Source organism: Carassius auratus, chromosome 32, assembly GCF_003368295.1.
Source record: "Carassius auratus strain Wakin chromosome 32, ASM336829v1, whole genome shotgun sequence".
NCBI lineage: Eukaryota > Metazoa > Chordata > Actinopteri > Cypriniformes > Cyprinidae > Carassius > Carassius auratus.
Window position 1 is genome coordinate 2098188 of NC_039274.1, and position 17208 is coordinate 2115395.

The 17208-nt window shown below is 37.0% G+C and overlaps 1 protein-coding gene across 1 annotated transcript; it reads left to right on the forward strand.

The window, feature by feature from the left end:
* The first annotated feature begins 2272 nt into the window (after positions 1-2272).
* Positions 2273-9440, forward strand: LOC113051318 (uncharacterized). The gene is made up of 7 exons (XM_026214939.1): positions 2273-2662; positions 3117-3175; positions 5527-5741; positions 5951-6957; positions 7049-7118; positions 7291-7465; positions 8844-9440. The coding sequence occupies exons 3-7, from the start codon at positions 5540-5542 to the stop codon at positions 9007-9009; spliced, it is 1620 nt and encodes a 539-aa protein (XP_026070724.1). The 5' UTR covers positions 2273-2662; positions 3117-3175; positions 5527-5539; the 3' UTR covers positions 9010-9440.
* The last annotated feature ends 7768 nt before the right edge of the window (positions 9441-17208 follow it).

The following is a 17208-nucleotide window of genomic DNA, read 5'->3' on the forward strand; positions in this document are numbered from 1 at the left end:
TATTTAGGTCAGGTAGAATCTGTGATCCCTGACCCAGTTTGTTTGCTGGCTTCCATGCCTGCAATACGCTCTGTTTTCCATCAACTGGCAACCCAGGGTATTGAAATACTATTAGGTAAACTGGCAGTGGACAGAATCACAGACTAAAAAAAAAACTAGGCATTCTAACACAGAACTCAAATTTCAAAGTATAATAACTGGCTGTGGCATTGTTTTTCGGAGAAACAAGTACAGTATGTGTTTCCCAAGTATCTGTATTATGGTATTTATATGCTTTAGTACAGTCCAGAACTTACATAAAGCAGCTGTAAGTACATTTCACTACTACTCATTAGGTGTAACAGTGAATGCCAGGTACATTTCCCCTATTCACTTCCTGTCAGTATCTGTGCTCCATTTGCATGTGTTTTTGCATCATGTTAGACTGAACATATAAACTGATTTGAATTCTGACTTAAAATGGCTGAATATCTTGTTAAGTTGACTATCAGGCAAATAGGACCCCGAGACTGCATTCTTACTGAGAATCAGACTCAGACCCAGCAGCACAAGACACCATTTTCATTAAGCAAGCTGCCACTGTACCTCATGTTCTCTGCTGTAATCTGAGTGTAAGCGCTAAATTGCATTGGTTCTCTCATCAAGCATGTAATTGTGTTTCTTGACATGCCACTGAAAGCACTGCAATGGGGCCCATCCACAAGGACAGTGTGATGTTTTATTCATTTCTCAGTTTGAGAACCATACGCTCTCCCTCTTGCTCTCTCTCCCTCCCTCCACCTTTGTGAAATCTCAATTAACCTGTGTAATTTTGACTATAATTCTTAACTTTACTATCCATTGCCTAAACACACACACAAGCTCTGCAAGTATGTGTTAGTTTGATTAACCCTCTGGGGACGGATTAGGCGGTACCGCCCAAAATGGCATACTTTTACAAATGTGTAGTTATCTCAAAAACTATTAATGCTAGAGAGATGCGGGTTTTTTTGCCGTCTTCCTCAGATTCCGCTGAAAACAGCGGTGTCCAGTTTGTATATTAAACACTTCCCTTATTGCGCAATACCACTGCGTAAACAGGCCAATGAAAAAGATTGTGCTAGGCAGATTCAACACGCAACAGCCAATGGAAAAATTGCCGCTGGGAGGAGTCTTTTTCTAACCCAATCAGAGGAAGGTTATGTCTTCTAGCGATTCAGAGGACTCTGTAGCTCTGCTGTAGCCTTGTAAAAGCTGGCTGGACTAAAGTAAAATACATGTAATCAATAAGCGTTCAGAGAATCAGCATCAGGATGGAGAAAGCAGAACGCGATCGGAGTGTTACAGAGAGCGATCGGAGTATTAGCGAGCACAAAGAGCTAAATTCGAGCGATCGGATAATCAGCATCACGTGGAGAAAGCAGAAAGTGATCGGAGTGTTAGCGAGCACAAAGAGATAAATTCGAGAGAGTATCAAAATGGCAAGCAGTAAAAGATTTACGGCAGAACAAGCTCTGGAACAATTACTGGAAAGGCCTGGAGAGGCCTTGCTTTGCTCACTGGCATGCCTAGGACTGTTTTAAAAAAAAGTTAATTATTTAATTGTTCTTTACACATTTGATTAAACAATAACACATTTCTGTCAAGCAAAGAGTTTGAAAAAATATATTTTCTTTGTTCAAAAACTGTTCTATATTGTGTGTTTTTCAGTAATACATGACAAAAATCTAATTTTCGTTTTTGAAATTCTCTAGTTTATTGTAAAATTTTTCACTCATACTTCCTTTATATAAACATATTGCATGCATGCTTATGGTAGCTTAGGGTCTTCTGAATCCATAGATACCAAACACAGGGTGTTTCATCTCCTTTACATATGATTTATAAGCCCAAATATAAAAATAGAGAAAACAGACCAAAAAGGGCTTAGTCCCAAAAATAAAAAAAACGCCTAGGACTGTTTGTAAATAAAGTTAATTATTTAATTGATATTTACACATATGATTGAACATTAACCCATTTCTGTCAAGCAAAGAGTTTGAAAAATATATTTTTGGGTCAAAAACTTTTAACTATTGTTGTGTGAGGTAGGATTTTCAGTAATAAATGACAAAAATCTCATTTTCGTCTTTGAAATTCTCTAGTTTATTGTACAATTTTTCACTCATACTTCCTTTATAGACATATTGCATGCATGCTTATGGTAGCTTAGGGTCTTCTGAATCCATTGATACCAAATACATGGTGGTCCATCCTCATTACATACACTGTAAAAAAAAACTGTAAAAAAACAGGGATTTTCCAACAGTAAAGCACTGTTATTCAAAAATACAGTTGAATACTGTGAATGCAAACCGTTTTTGGAAAAAAAACTTTTAATCGCAAACTGCTGTTTAATTCAACGGTACAGAACAGTATTTTTTAAGTCTAGTCACGTGTCCGAAGCTGTTTCGAATGCTCACAACTCCTCAGAAGAGAAACCTGCAGGTCTAATCTGAGCAAGATCATCAAATCTAGCCTCATCTTTTCACCTGGTGTACGTAAATATTGCAGAACGAAGGATAAAGAGTTTTAGAACACAACAATTTTGAGGTTTGTCCCGAGTCGACTGAACTGAACGGCTGAAGCTGAACTGGTCGAGATAAACGGCATTCCCGCACGGGGTTTTCCCTCCTTGCTTGAGGTAAATGCAATTTTATCATTTTCAATGTTACACTGTACTAACCTTTATTATATTATTTGCTAATAACAAATCGATTTTTCTGAGTATTATGTACTGAATTAGCAACATGTTAGCTACGTTTGCATTCGACGTAAGTTTAGTTTATTTTAGCTCAAAGAGGGCTTGTGTTAAACTAGCATGGTTATTTTGCCGTTGATATTTGCTGACTGCATTATAAAATGTTAATCTGCAATATTTGCAATAAAACCTGCAGCAATTCCTTTACGCATGTCAGGCACATGCGGATGCATAGTTTTTTGCCTAATGCAACGTTTAAGTGCGGTTTCCCTCAGTGCACAAGAGTTTTTTCAAAATTTTCAGCCTTTAAGTGTCACACATATGGTCATAAATTTGGAAAGAATAAGACTAAACTGCATAAAACTGATGATTTAACGTGTCACGTTGACTTTTGTAGCTCGAAGTGTGAGGATATCCGGGGTTTAATCTTACACCTGAAAAACCACATTACTGAAGGTAAGACTGTTACATGCCCATTCAGAAAATGTAACCAAAAATTTACTGTCAAGTCTACATTCACATCACATGTCTCAAGAAAGCATAAACATTGTTCTAATGAAAGTCTACTTGACTCAGTTGCAAATCCTGCCAGTACTAGTGATGGTAATAATACAAGTTGTGATATGCAAACTGACGATTTTTGTCCTGAAGAAATGGATGTGTTCCCTGAAAAGGAAGATGAAGGAGAATTTATAAGACATTTGGCCTTGTTTTATCTGAAACTTCAATCTAAATTGCTCCTTCCATCTTCTACTATTCAAACCATCATTGAACACTATCAGGAAATACATGACATAAATCAGTCACATCTAATTTCCAAACTTGTGGATAAATTGACATTGCTTGGACTAACTAAAGATGACATAAACACTGTGATTGATACCATGAAAAGTGAGGATCTCCACAGGGCTTGTAATACTCATGCACTTAAATCTGACCATAAGAGAAAAACATTTTTCAAAAATAACTTTAGTTATGTAGAGCCCGAATCCATTTGTCTTGGTAAAAATGAGTCGGGCAACGAATGTTTTGTGCAATATATTCCTGTGAAAAACACGATTGTGTCCCTTTTGTCCTCAGAGTCAGTGAGAGACCAGCTACAGCAAATACAAACTAGAGTCCAGACTGATAATATTTTTCAGGATTTGTGGGATGGCACAAACATTAAAAAGAACTTGCTACTCAAGCACACAACATCTTCAATTGGCATAATCCTTTATCAGGATGCCTTTGAAGTAGTAAACCCCCTAGGGTCAGGGAGGAAAAAGCACAAGATTTTAGCCATGTATCTGACACTTGCAAACATTTTACCACACAACAGATTGAGTCTTGATCAGATGCAACTTGTACTGTTATGTCGAGAACAAGACTATAAGCATTTTGGACAGAATCTAGTGTTTGGCTCTCTTGTGAAAGATTTAAAGGATTTTGAGACAAATGGAGTAATACTGCCAGAGGGCCAGCTCTGCAAAGGAACCCTTTATGCAATTTCAGGTGACAATTTGGGTTCACACAGTATTGGGGGCTTCACTGAAAATTTTAGCAGAAGCTCATATTTTTGCAGGTATTGTGAGATTAATCGGGAAGCATTTCTGGCAGACCCTCTGGCCAAGGGCCCTGACCGCACACCACAGTCATTTCAGAAACATGTTGAGGATCTGAGTTGTAACGTGGAATCACGTGACTGTGGTGGTGTTAAATTTGACTCCATCTTCAATGAGCTCACATATTTTCATGTATGTCAGCCCGGATTACCTCCTTGCCTTGGTCATGACCTTTTTGAGGGCATTGTCTCAACTGATTTGGTGTTATACCTCAACCACCTTGTGTCAAAAGAGAAAAACTTTACTTATGTTCAGTTGAATCGGCGCATAAATCAATTTAAATATCTAGGCAATGATGCTAACAACAAACCTTCTGAGGTGAACCCAGGGGCTGGAAAACTCTCCGGACATGCAGTTCAAAATTGGTGTTTCCTGCGAATGTTGCCAGTGTTTATTGGTGATAAAATAAAATGTCCTGAAGATAGTGTAGCATGGCAACTTATCTTACAGCTGAGAGAAATTGTAGAGCTTGTTTGTGCACCAGCAATTTCCACAGGTCAGGTAGCCTATTTACGAGTTCTGATAGATGAATATTTGCATACCAGAACACAGAGTTTTGGGGAACATCCACTTAAGCCTAAGCATCACTACCTAAATCATTATCCAGAACTTATCATTCAGTTTGGGCCACTCATCCGTTTATGCACATTAAGGTTTGAAAGTAAGCATACTTATTTCAAACAATGTGCAAGGAAGCTTCATAACTTCAAAAACCTCTGCAAAACTCTTGCTGAAAGACATCAACTTTTACAATCTTTTCTGAGTACTGGGTCACTGTTCCTACCCTCTGTAGTAGTAGAGAAGGGAACTGAATTCATTGCTGGAGACTACAATGCCAAGATAATACAGTCAGTTGGTCATCTGAACTTTGATCCTCTTCATACACTTATTAGTCATAGTGTGACTGTAAAAGGGACAACTTATAAGAGCAACATGTTTGTGGTGATAGGCCATAATGAGGACGGACTTATAGTAGGACAAATCAAAAAGGCTATCATTCATAACAATTCAGCTGTGTATTTTATCACTGAGGTATACCAGGCTGTTCGTCAACCTTACAGTAACAGTTATTGTACTACACCAATGCAGGAGGCCTATTACTGTGTCAGTCAATCAGAGCTTCTTGATTATTACCCACTGCCTAAATATTCAGTTTGTGGCATGTCTTTGGTAACTCTTCACCACTCTGTCCCCACATTTTAGATTCCTTTCCTACATGTCAATCCATAACGAGATAAAGGCTATCATCCTCAGGGCTTTGCCCAGTCTGACTGAGGAGATTCGAGAACATGTCATCACTTCACTTGAACGCTCAGGTGTGGAATCTATAGAAGACCTTGTATATGTACAACAGGAAGATCTCAAAGATGTCCTGACTATTATACAGCAAAGGAAACTTTTGGAGGCATTCAAACTTGGTAAGGTTTTGTTTCTATTTGTAATAATTATTATTATTGATTGTTTTGTTTTACATGTATATGCTTTTTATTGTCAAAGGGATGCTAACCATTGATTTTCTATCATTCAGTTTTCATTGTTATATTGAAAGAAAAAAAAATTAACCTACATCTTGGTAAGAAATTGGATTTGCTTTTAAAAAATTGTATTTTAATTGTATGTGTTTCAGAAACTACAAAAGTCACACTTGATCTCCAAATATTGCCAGATGAGTCAACAGATACAAGTATTTCTTCACTCTCCAGTCCACAGCCTTGCACATCTTTAAGCTCAAGCTCTTCACGAGCATCAACACCTTGTACTAAAAGCAAGGCAAGCCAATCACCCAACATATCCAGTAAGTGGTATGAAAATTTTGAGATTCCTTGGGATAAAATGCCTGTGGAAGTGCAGTCAGCTATTGCCAACAGCAAGCGCCCTGCTCCTGACAAGCGACGCCAGATGATACGTATCCTAGCTGATGAAATCAGGAAATGTGAGAATAACCCCACACGCAATGAATGTCTCATCATCTGCCGCAACATTGTTAAGCATTTCCCCAACAGTTTTGCAGATATGACACCAAGCGGTGTCATCATTGGTAGTGGATGTACTTCACTGCTTTGTCAATTAAAAACAAGAATTGAGAACATGAACCGTGCAGGGACAAAGAACAGACTCCGAACTTCAAAAGTGCCTGGACAACTGCATCAGAGGCCAAGTGATTCTTATGGATGCACACAATTTAACCCTGAACTGCCACCAGAAGAAACATATGAAACACTGGAGCAGAAGAGGCAACAGTTGGAGACCATTTATAGACAAGAAGGTATTCGCAGTGGTGAGAAGGGGGAAGTGATTAACCTTATGAAAACAACATTCTGTCTTCAGCGTAGACACATAAATCAGTCTCCATCACCGTCCATCGAAGATATGAGAATCCAGTGGCCTTACCTTTTTACACAAAGAGGTATCTTCATTCACTTCGAGTTACTAACTGACATTAACGTGTTAAGTGTCTTGGACCTATCCATTAAGGAATGTGGACAGGGAATCAGGAAGTACCTGCAGACCAAATCAAAGAACAAAGATGTGCAGTCTATCGTCACCCAGGATGAAGATGGAGAGTTGACTCTAATACAGCTGCTGATGGCCTACTTCGATGAAGGGATAGAGGGACTAATACTCCGTGCTGATGTATGTTTGTTTACATTTACATAATACTTGCTATTAGTGGGTTTGTTATTCTGTCATTTATAACTTTTATACAATTGTCTGTGTTCTGCAGATATCTGCCACGGCAGCAGATGTTGAGAGCACCCTGACCATCCCCGCCTCTCCACGACTGATACTGCTGTGTAAGTGTCAGATAAGCAAGGTTCTCACATCAGTCTACCTCATCAACATTGTTTTAGCCATCCCAGGTCATGACAACTTCTGATCTGCAGAAAATGTATTTAATTTACAATGAATAAAGTACTGATGACCATATTAGACACTGTTTTAGCTGCAATTTGTTGTCTTTATCAGTTGCCGGTGATGAAGCCACAATTGGAGGATGGATGATCACCATCGAAAATCATGTAATCTGTGAAGGTGTTGACCAAAGCTTCATCACAGGGCTAGCTGCAGTTTTCTCTACTTACTACATCTTTAATCTACAGTACCAAGAAGAAGCTTCAAGGACCCTGGAGTTTGTACAAAGGTAAATATTATTTTGGTATTGTGCCTTATTTCCCAGATCTGTTAAGAGCTTGTCATTTAAATGGCTAGTTCACTTTGAAATTAAATGTTGATGTGTTTTACCCCAAGGGGATCCAAGATGTAGGTGTCTTTGTTTCCGCAGTAGTTTCAATTTGGATGTTTTTAGGTCCAACCGTTCTTGTCTGTCAGTCATATAATACATGCCTATGGTCCCCTCATAAAAGAAAATACACAGATTCAAATTAAACCGTAAGTACACATTTATGAATTAAGACACGAAACGAGCGGTTTGTGTGAGAAAACCAACAGTATTTATATCATTTTTTACCTCTTGAAAAACATAATGTCCATGTTGCAGTGAACGAGCTTCTTGGTGTGTGAGCGCGTACTGGCTTGTTGATGCGCCAGCGCGACTCCTGGCTGTATGTGCCTCTCGAACGAGCATACGCAATTCTTTTCTTTTTAAACATCCCTAAACATATATTTTTTTAAAAAACATTTCTTGTTTAAAACATCCCGGATAAGCTGAACGCGCTCACACACCAAGAAGCTCATGCCCTCAACATGGATATGATGTTTTTCAAGAGGTAAAAAACTATATAAATACTGTTGGTTTTCTCACACAAACCGCTCGTTTCATGTCTTAGGTCATCAATGTGTACTTACGATGTGGAATTGTTTAATTTGGACTGTTTACTTTGAATCTGTGTATTTTCTTTTATGAGGGGACCATAGGCATGCATTATATGACTGACAGACAAGAACGTCTGGACCTAAAAACATCCAAATTGAAACTACTGTGGAAACAAAGACACCTACATCTTGGATGCCCTTGGGGTAAGCTAAAACATATCAAAATTTAATTTCAAAGTGAATTAGCCCTTTAATATAAATTGTGCAATGATTTAACAGAAAGCAGAGAACTGTCAATAACATAAACCATGCACCCCCATAATTTAATGTTTGTTCTCATACATATTATGTTTGGAAAAAATATATTATCCATATTTAATACAAGTCTCTTTTATTTATGTAGTGCTTTATCAATACACATTGTTACACTCATATGGCAGAAATGTCCAAAATACAAATCATGCAGTTAGTTCATGCACATGTTGTGTGCACTTAATGTAAAATAATAAAGATATTAAATTAGTAGTTACATTACAGTTGAGAAAAAATATGTCAGTTTCATTTGATTCCGAGGTGGCTTTTTACATCCGTCACAGGTGTCAGTCAGGACTCTGAAATTAGATCATTCTTTCATAATGAACATACACAGAGGTTATTATCATGAGTAAACCTCTTCGAATAGTCTTATATAAAATTCATCATGACTTACCAAGCCTAATATATGTTATTTCTACGTTGCTTTTTAGGCGATTCATTGGTTTGAATCCAGAGAGAGGGACAAAGGCCAGCCAGGTGAAGGTGATCTCCAAAAAGACGGGGAAACTTGTCCATAAAAAGACTGCAACTGTGAATGTCCACGTAGCCAACCTGATAAAAAATCTTTTGGACTTTGAGTGGGGTTTTGTGCAGTAATACAAAGCCAGTACAGCTAATGTTCAACATCCTGTTTCAGAGCTGAAGTCGCTGCTGTGCTTTGCAGTTGAGTGTTAATGCAAAGTCAGTACATTGTTCTGCATTTGAGTGTTCAGTTGAAGTCAGTGCAGTATTCTGCGATTGAGTGTTGATGCAAAGTCAGTGCAGTGTTCTGCTGTTGAATTCTTGTGTGAAATCTGAAGTGACAGCACTTTTTGCAACAACATATTTAAATTCACAGGATTTCAGTATGCTGCTCTTCAGTGTGCATGTACATTGCAGAAAAAAGCATTTTCAGAGAATTGTATTTTGTCCATTATTTTAATGTCCACATATTTGTTAAGTGGAAACAATGTTAATGTATTTTATATATTGGCTTTAATAAAAGTCCAAAGTTTTAAGGCCATCTTTTGTGTTTAAGAAATTTTCTTTTTAGAATACAAATTTTAAATCATAAATAACAAACATTTTTAATATAACCTAATACATAAAAAACTGTATAATACTAACCAATAAATTACAGTATTACACTGTACATAATATTTTTTTTTTACAGTTCAGTACTGTAATATATTTTACAGTAATAAACTGTCATTCCATATTACAGTACATGCACTGTAAAATTACAGCTCAAAGCCGGAAAATTTAGCTGCCAGCTGTTTACTGTAAATTAACAGGATTTTTTTTTATGGTTTATAAGCCGAAATGTAAAAATAGAGAAAACGGACCAAAAAGGGCTTAGTCCCCTAAGGGTTAAAGGTGTTTGCCGTTTGCTGTGAGAAGGTCTGGAAGACACTGAAAAGCTTCCATGTGTGTAATTGTATGTAATGAGCCAATCAAAGCACTGTTCTTTACTCAAGCTGTGGGCTGGCAGCGAGTGGCCAGCTACCTGTCCTCATCAGAGCGTGACTGCTCTCTTTAGCTCGCTTTCACTTCAGCTATGCTCTCACTTTCACGCATTTCACACATCCATGGACTTAATCTGGGTGTCATTATTTGCAGTTTTGTGTGGCATGAGTGTGTCACACTAAACACCCGCTTCTGTTACTGTTTAAAACTGTGTATGTGTAAGACACTGTGACTATTATTGGAAGTCACAGAGCCTGGAGCAAGTGTTATTTCCCTGATACTGTTGATTAGGCATATAAATATTGTAAATTTATGCATATTTCCATATGCGTCACGTTCAAGTTTTGAGTCTTTTTGAGTACGGGTGCAAATAATAAAGAGAAAGTGAGACAGACTTATCTATCATTTGTGTATGTTAATTCATTATCACCCTGAACCAGTATGTTCCAATTACAAAACCTTTACCATATCCTCATCTAACGGCACGTTAAAAACTAATTTTCCTTGGATCTCCACAGTAAACATGGTGACAATGACTCAAATGAAAACCACATTCAAAGAATAATACACAAATTGACCTTTAAACCACAAACCATTAATAAACTACAAACCCTCAACAAAACATACATTTAGCCTTAAAATACTCCAAACTATAGGAACAAAGTGGAAAAAAAAGTTAAAACAACTATCTATCCATATCTGTTAAACCTACAGGGGTTGGTTTTCTTCTTCTTCTTTTTCCTGTCAAAGAAAAATCACCCCTAACAACAGAAAATTGCTGAAATTACAAACAGAAAATGACTTGTGGTGTATATACATCCACTGAAGTGCTGTTATTGGCATATCAGGGATATTGTGTCTGCAAAAGGAAATGGGCTGTGAAGTAGTAACTACAACTGACAATTTGGCATTGACCACTTTTGCAGAAACCTTTTTATATATCAGTTACACCATAAGTCCCTGTTAAATAAAACAATCCAGTTGGCTTAAATGTGAAATATTAAATTTTTCCATCCCCAATGCTCAGCCAAACATTACTCCAGCTGATTGCATCATTTATTTGCATGTTGTTTGTGCCTCTTTAGTCCCCCGTATGGTAGCCTCTTCTACAGCTCTTTAAAATGCTGAAACCATGCTCAACTACACCAACTGACTAACAAATGCTGACTTATAATCTCTTCTCCAATATTTGATCATCATTTAAGGAATAAATGCAACATAAACATCTCTCTTAAAGGAACAGTTCACCCAAATTGAAACATTGCTGAAAATTTACTTACCCTCAGGCCATCCAAGATCTAGAGGATTGTGTTTCTTCATTTTAACAGATTTGGATGCATTTAACATTACAACACACTGATTACCAATAGATGCACGGAAGTGAAGGAGCGCAATTTAGGTGTGTAAAAAATACTAAAAAAGGACTGGAACAGATGTGATAATGATACAATTCTGATAATTTTTTTCTTCTAAAATGTTTTTAGAACACCCCTTGCAAAAATAGTGAATAAAAAGAAAATCACATTGACAACTTCCATTAAATGCACAGCACAGGCTTTGCTGTCTCATGTCTGTGTCTGTGAATCATTCTTCAACCACACAGCCAAACCGATATTCGCCGCGCTGTCGGCTACAGGAAAGAAAGTGCAGCAGGAAAAGACATTTAAAATAGCAGCTGTTAACAAAAAGAGGAGCATTTGTAAGCATTTCGTAAGATATTGTTATTATGCTGCTGCACTTTAGCTAATCAGATTCTATTACATACATTTGAAATTATGTAAATATAATGAACTGAAATCAATGTGCTTGTTTTATCAGCATTCCAATCACATTTAAACTCAAAAGACTTAACGATATATGCGTATGATGGAGCACATCAGAAAGGAGTGAAATTACATTATATTTACCAAAATAAGCATAATATAAAAAGTATAATATACAAATACACAAAATAGCAAAAACACAATATATACGTAATAGTGTTGTGTGTTCGTCTCAGGTTACTTGACTGAAACCCTGTTCCCTGAAATAGCAGGAACAAGATGCTGTGTTCAGTAACGTTTATGAGGACATTCTTAGTTCGGCCGGTTGTGAAGAATGTGTGTCAAACACACCAAAAATTGGCTTAATAAACCTCGGTATGTGACATCTTTGAATATACGCACACAGCGCTTATGGGAACGAGAATACCAATGCCACCTTACTGGGAGCGTCTAGACCCCCCAAGGTTGTGTAGTGTGTGCGCACAAACATTGAAGAGGTCTCAGACATGACTCTGGGATGTTGACTCAAGGACCTGTAAGCCCAGAGTAGCATGGGCATCCAAACTATAGAATCTGACAAATGTGTGCAGAAAGGACCAGCCTGTCACAACACCTCTTGCTAAAGCCGTGGAAGATGCAACCCCCATAACTGCTAGAGGCAAAGCTTGACCATGCACCTTGGAGACTAGGGTAATATCATTCCTCACCCAATGTGACATAGTTTGCTTAGTGGCAGCCACCTCCAGGTTGTGGCCCACATAGACTGGCTGGTGTGGTGGACGTAAATCTGAAGAGCACATACTGGACACAGTATGTGAAGGCTTTCCTGCTCTCGTGTCGTGAATGGTGGAGGGCAGAAGGCTTCAAGAATGACTGCATGTATGATCGAGAATGGAACTTTCGGAAGATAATTAGGGAGGATGCAAAATAGCTTTGACCAGCTCTAGGCAGGATGGCGAGACTGACAGATTCTGCAAATCCCCAGTTCTCTTAAGAGAAGTAATAGCCATTAAAAAAAAAAAAAAAAACATCTATAGGGTGATAAACCTGATGTCCTGACTCTAGTGGTTCGAAATGGGTGTTGACCACACCCTGGAGCACTATAGCAAAATCCCAAGAAGGGACTGCCACTCTAGTGGGCGGCCACAACCACTTGGCTCCATGAATGAAACGGGTTAATAAAGGGTGCTTTCCCATAGAAACCCCATCATCAGAGCATGGCAAGCCGAAATGGCGGCCACATCGATTCTGAGAGTACCAGGACATTTTCTATTGGAGAAACACCAACACTGGAACAATTTGTCAGTGAACTGTGTCTACATGTCATACACCACCTTTCGAAAACACGGCATCTGAGGGTATAACTTCCTCTAGTGCAATATACTGGTCCGATATATTGCTGTCTTTGGTGGACATGTAATGTGCTGTCTGTATTCTGTCAGTTCAAGGGAAAGATTTGCTTTATTAAAGTCCTGTTCTGTAAAGCTGAGCTCACATGTGTTTGCTTAGTAATGTAAACACTCAAGAGAATGAACGAGTGGAACTTCCAGAGCGAATAGAATGTCTTACAGTTAATGAAGAGTGCTTCTAGATCGGGACAAACTCGGGACAAATTCATCTAGATTTTAATTCCTTTTAAGAACATTAAATACATTGAGATTAAAATAATGAGTCCCTTACATTTACAGGGAAAAAAATAATAACAGTAGCATGATATTAATTTCAGAAGACTGAACATTCCACCTCCACGAGTTGATATTAATTTTGTTTTTGTTTCTATTTATCTACAGTTTGTGACTTGACCCTACCCTGATGCTTTCAAACTGTGTTCCTCTTTTTATTATGATAAAAGTGCTGTTTAAAATGCATAGAATGTAAAAAATTTGCTCAAAAGGGAAATGCTCAAAAATTTTGTTAACTAAACACTAACAGATAACTACTCTAAACAAACAAACATACAACACAACATTCATACATGGGAATAAAACTGTTAGAGAAAATGAGTTGGTTAACCACCAACTATTTACAACAGGCTTGTTTTCGTTTAGTTAGATGTGCGATACTTGCATTGCTTGGCCATTGAATGAGCATCTGGATGCATTTTTGGGTAAAAGTCTTGATGATTTAAAAGTTCATGGGATTGGAATTGCAATCACATTCTTTTTCAAACATTCGGGTTTGAAGTGAAATAAACTCCAGAGATGTTATTTTGACTCATTCGGATGATCAGAATTGGCAAGCAGTTTGTGTCCCCTTATACACTGATTAATATATTGAGCAAACACTGCATGTAATGAGGACAATGTTGCACCAATGCACCAATGGTTGGTGGACTGAACAAGGGTTATTTTGATAACAAATATGGCACCAATAGGGTTATATCATGTTATAATTCACAATCATAAAGCATGCATAAAACATTAACCATACAAAAGACAATATACAAGAACAGTAATAATATACACAATGGTTTGTCTGTGAAATACTGAAATAAGTCCTTTTCTGTAGGCAGTATGTGTCTGTTTCACAGTGAATTAAGTGAGAGTAAAACTCAGAATTCCATGGGGCCATAAAAGCTGTGTTATCTGGTTGAGGTTTCCTGGCTGCCATGGTAACTAGTGTCCTGAGGGGTTATTCACAAACATTCCAATTGTTGGGTGAAGCGTCTTTTGGATTATTTGTTAAATAAAACAAATAATAACGTGTCTGATTTGTCCATCTGTTTCATATATTCGTTCTTTAATAAATTAGCCCTGGGTGTAACATAATTAAAACAGCTTTTTCTTTTTTTTTTTAAATAAAGGCTTTCAGCTAAAATATTAGTTTTAACAATTTTTCTATTAGTAGAAAAAAAAAAGTATCTTATTTAGTCAGGAGAGAGATATATAAAGACCAAGCATCGTTTACAAGCAAAAACTGTTCAAAGGAGTTCTAGGCAAATATGTCAGTTGACTGAATAGATTTTTTCATTGGATGAAGCCTTATTATGGATTAGGGACTGGTATTTTTGCTAGAAACTACAGTTTAAAGTTAAAAAGGATTAATTATGGATTTGTTTATTTGTTGTTGTTTTTTTTTTCACTAATATGCAGCTTTTAATTTCATAAGAGGTCAACTGATGGACTGTAATCATGCGGATTGCTTGTAGATTATTGTGATGCTTTTATCAGAACTCTCATTCTGATGGCATCCATTCCCTTATCCATTTGTGAGCAATGTTTGTAATGCTTAAAGGGGTGGTTTACTGGGTTTTCCTAGCCTTGATTGTGTTTATGGGGTGCAGTCTAATGTGTTCATGCTTCGTGTTATAAAAAAAAAAAAAAAAAAAAAAAAAAAAAAAATATATATATATATATATATATATATATATATATATATATATATATATATATATATATATATATATATATATATATATATTATTTATTTATTTATTTATTTTATTTTATTTTTCCACATAATTTACCTTTATTCCACACCAGTCTGTCCCTTCTCTGACAACTGCCTCGATTTATTTCCTGTTATTATGAAGCCCCTCCCTCAGAAATACGTGATGGGCTGAGATTGGTCAGCTGGCTCAGTGATTTCTGATTCACTATACCGCCTCGAGCACGTCAGAACATCCCGCCCCTCTCAAGTTTAGAATGATCTCCTGCTGTATTGTAAACAATTGTTGTATTGAGCCCGATTGAGATGCAGAGAATATTAATAGCGACCGAAAATCATATTTTTCGAATTTGTCCAGAATGTGTTAATGTGTGAGTTTTGTGAGTTAGTACCAAACTGAAACTGCATAAGTGTGTGCGTCAAGTCCCCAATAGACCTCAGCAATGTGCATTTCCAGCAGGACACAGGTAGTTATGCACATATCATCACAGCAAAGCATTAGGGGCATTCCTCAAGCCCCACCAAAAGTAACAGAAAATGCTATTGCTTTATTGTCTGTCTCTCTCTCTCTCTCTCTCTCTCTCTCTCTCATATACTTTTGTGATTGGTGTCAGCATCGTGTTTTTCTCATTTTAGAGTATGACAGGGTACTGGCCCACCTGACGAGAACCAATCACACACTCAGTAAAATCATCCACACTTGGACATCCATGGACCCCCAGCCCGACCCACCTACACCTTTGACAACTTTATAGCCTGACTGGGATTGATTTGAGTCTCTCCCCTGCTGCTCCTACTACTGATGGGAATGAACACAAACAAAAATATCTATGCAGGACATTCAGCCATAAGCATCTCAAAGATATGCATGTGTCTGTGAGTGAGAGTGTGAGGGGTGGAAGAGTTCAGGTTCCTGGTGTGATTCATTCAGCGCTCTGTGACCTCAAAATTTGGACTCAGAAAATGTAGTCTGTGTTCTAAAAAAGGACCTTGGATGGCAGATTTCAAAAACATCTTTTGGCAAAACTTTGCAATGAAGGTGCAATTTCTTGTTAAAATGCATAATGGTCACACTTGGAGTTTCAAAGGTTTTTTCCAGGGGGAATGTTTCTGAAATAAGAGTCACTTTGGATAGTGTCTGCAAATGAACTACTTGCTAACTAGAATTAATCTATTTTCTACAGACCATGCTGTTTTTAAGCAGTTTCTCAAAAAGTGTGTGTGAGTGAGAGAGAGAGAGGGAGAGAGAGAGAGAGAGACTGAGTAATAAGGGTCAATTTCTCAAAATTGAGATGTTTACATCATCTGAATTGATGTATGGTTTGTTAGGATAGGAAAATATTTGGTCGAGATACAACTATTTGAAAATCTGGAATCTGAGGGTGCAAAAAAATCTTAATATTGAGAAAAATCACCTTTAAAGTCGACCTTTAAACCATTAAACTTCCAAATGAAGTTGTTAGCACTGCATATTACTAATCAAAAATTAAGTTTTGATACATTTACATTAGGAAATTTGCTAAATAACTACACGATCTATACATAATACGCTCATGATTTTTGGCATAAAAGAAAACTTGATGCAAGTAATTTTTTTTTTTTTTGGCTAAAAATATATCCCAGCAAGACTGGTTTTGTCATCCAGGGTCACACACAAACACACACACACACACACACACATTAATAATAATTAATAATATCCATACTGTAAATCCAAACACAGAAGGCAAGCAAACACAACCACCACATGGACAACACCAAATAAAATTAAAGAGAACAGTCAAAAAAGACACATGTGTATGTGTACGTGTGTGTGTTTTGAATCTTCTTCATTGTACTTATCTTCCTATGACCATATTGTGACAATTTGAGTTATTATTTCTACATTTGATTTATATTTATATACGCTTTGTACCAATAAAAAAATTAAATAAAATAATAATAATATAATATTATTTTAAAAAAAGTGCTTGATTTTGTGGATTTTTATTTATTCATTTTGACATAAATTACATACTTGTTAAAATCAATCAACTGTGATAAAAGAGTAATGATAAAAGACTACTGAGTACTAAGGATAGTAAAATTAATAAAGACTAATAAAAGCTTTAGAACAGGGGTTTCCAATTGCTCCAGGAATGCCACTTCCCTGCAGAGTTTAGCTCCAACAAGCCTGCTTGGAAGTTTGTAGTTATTCTGA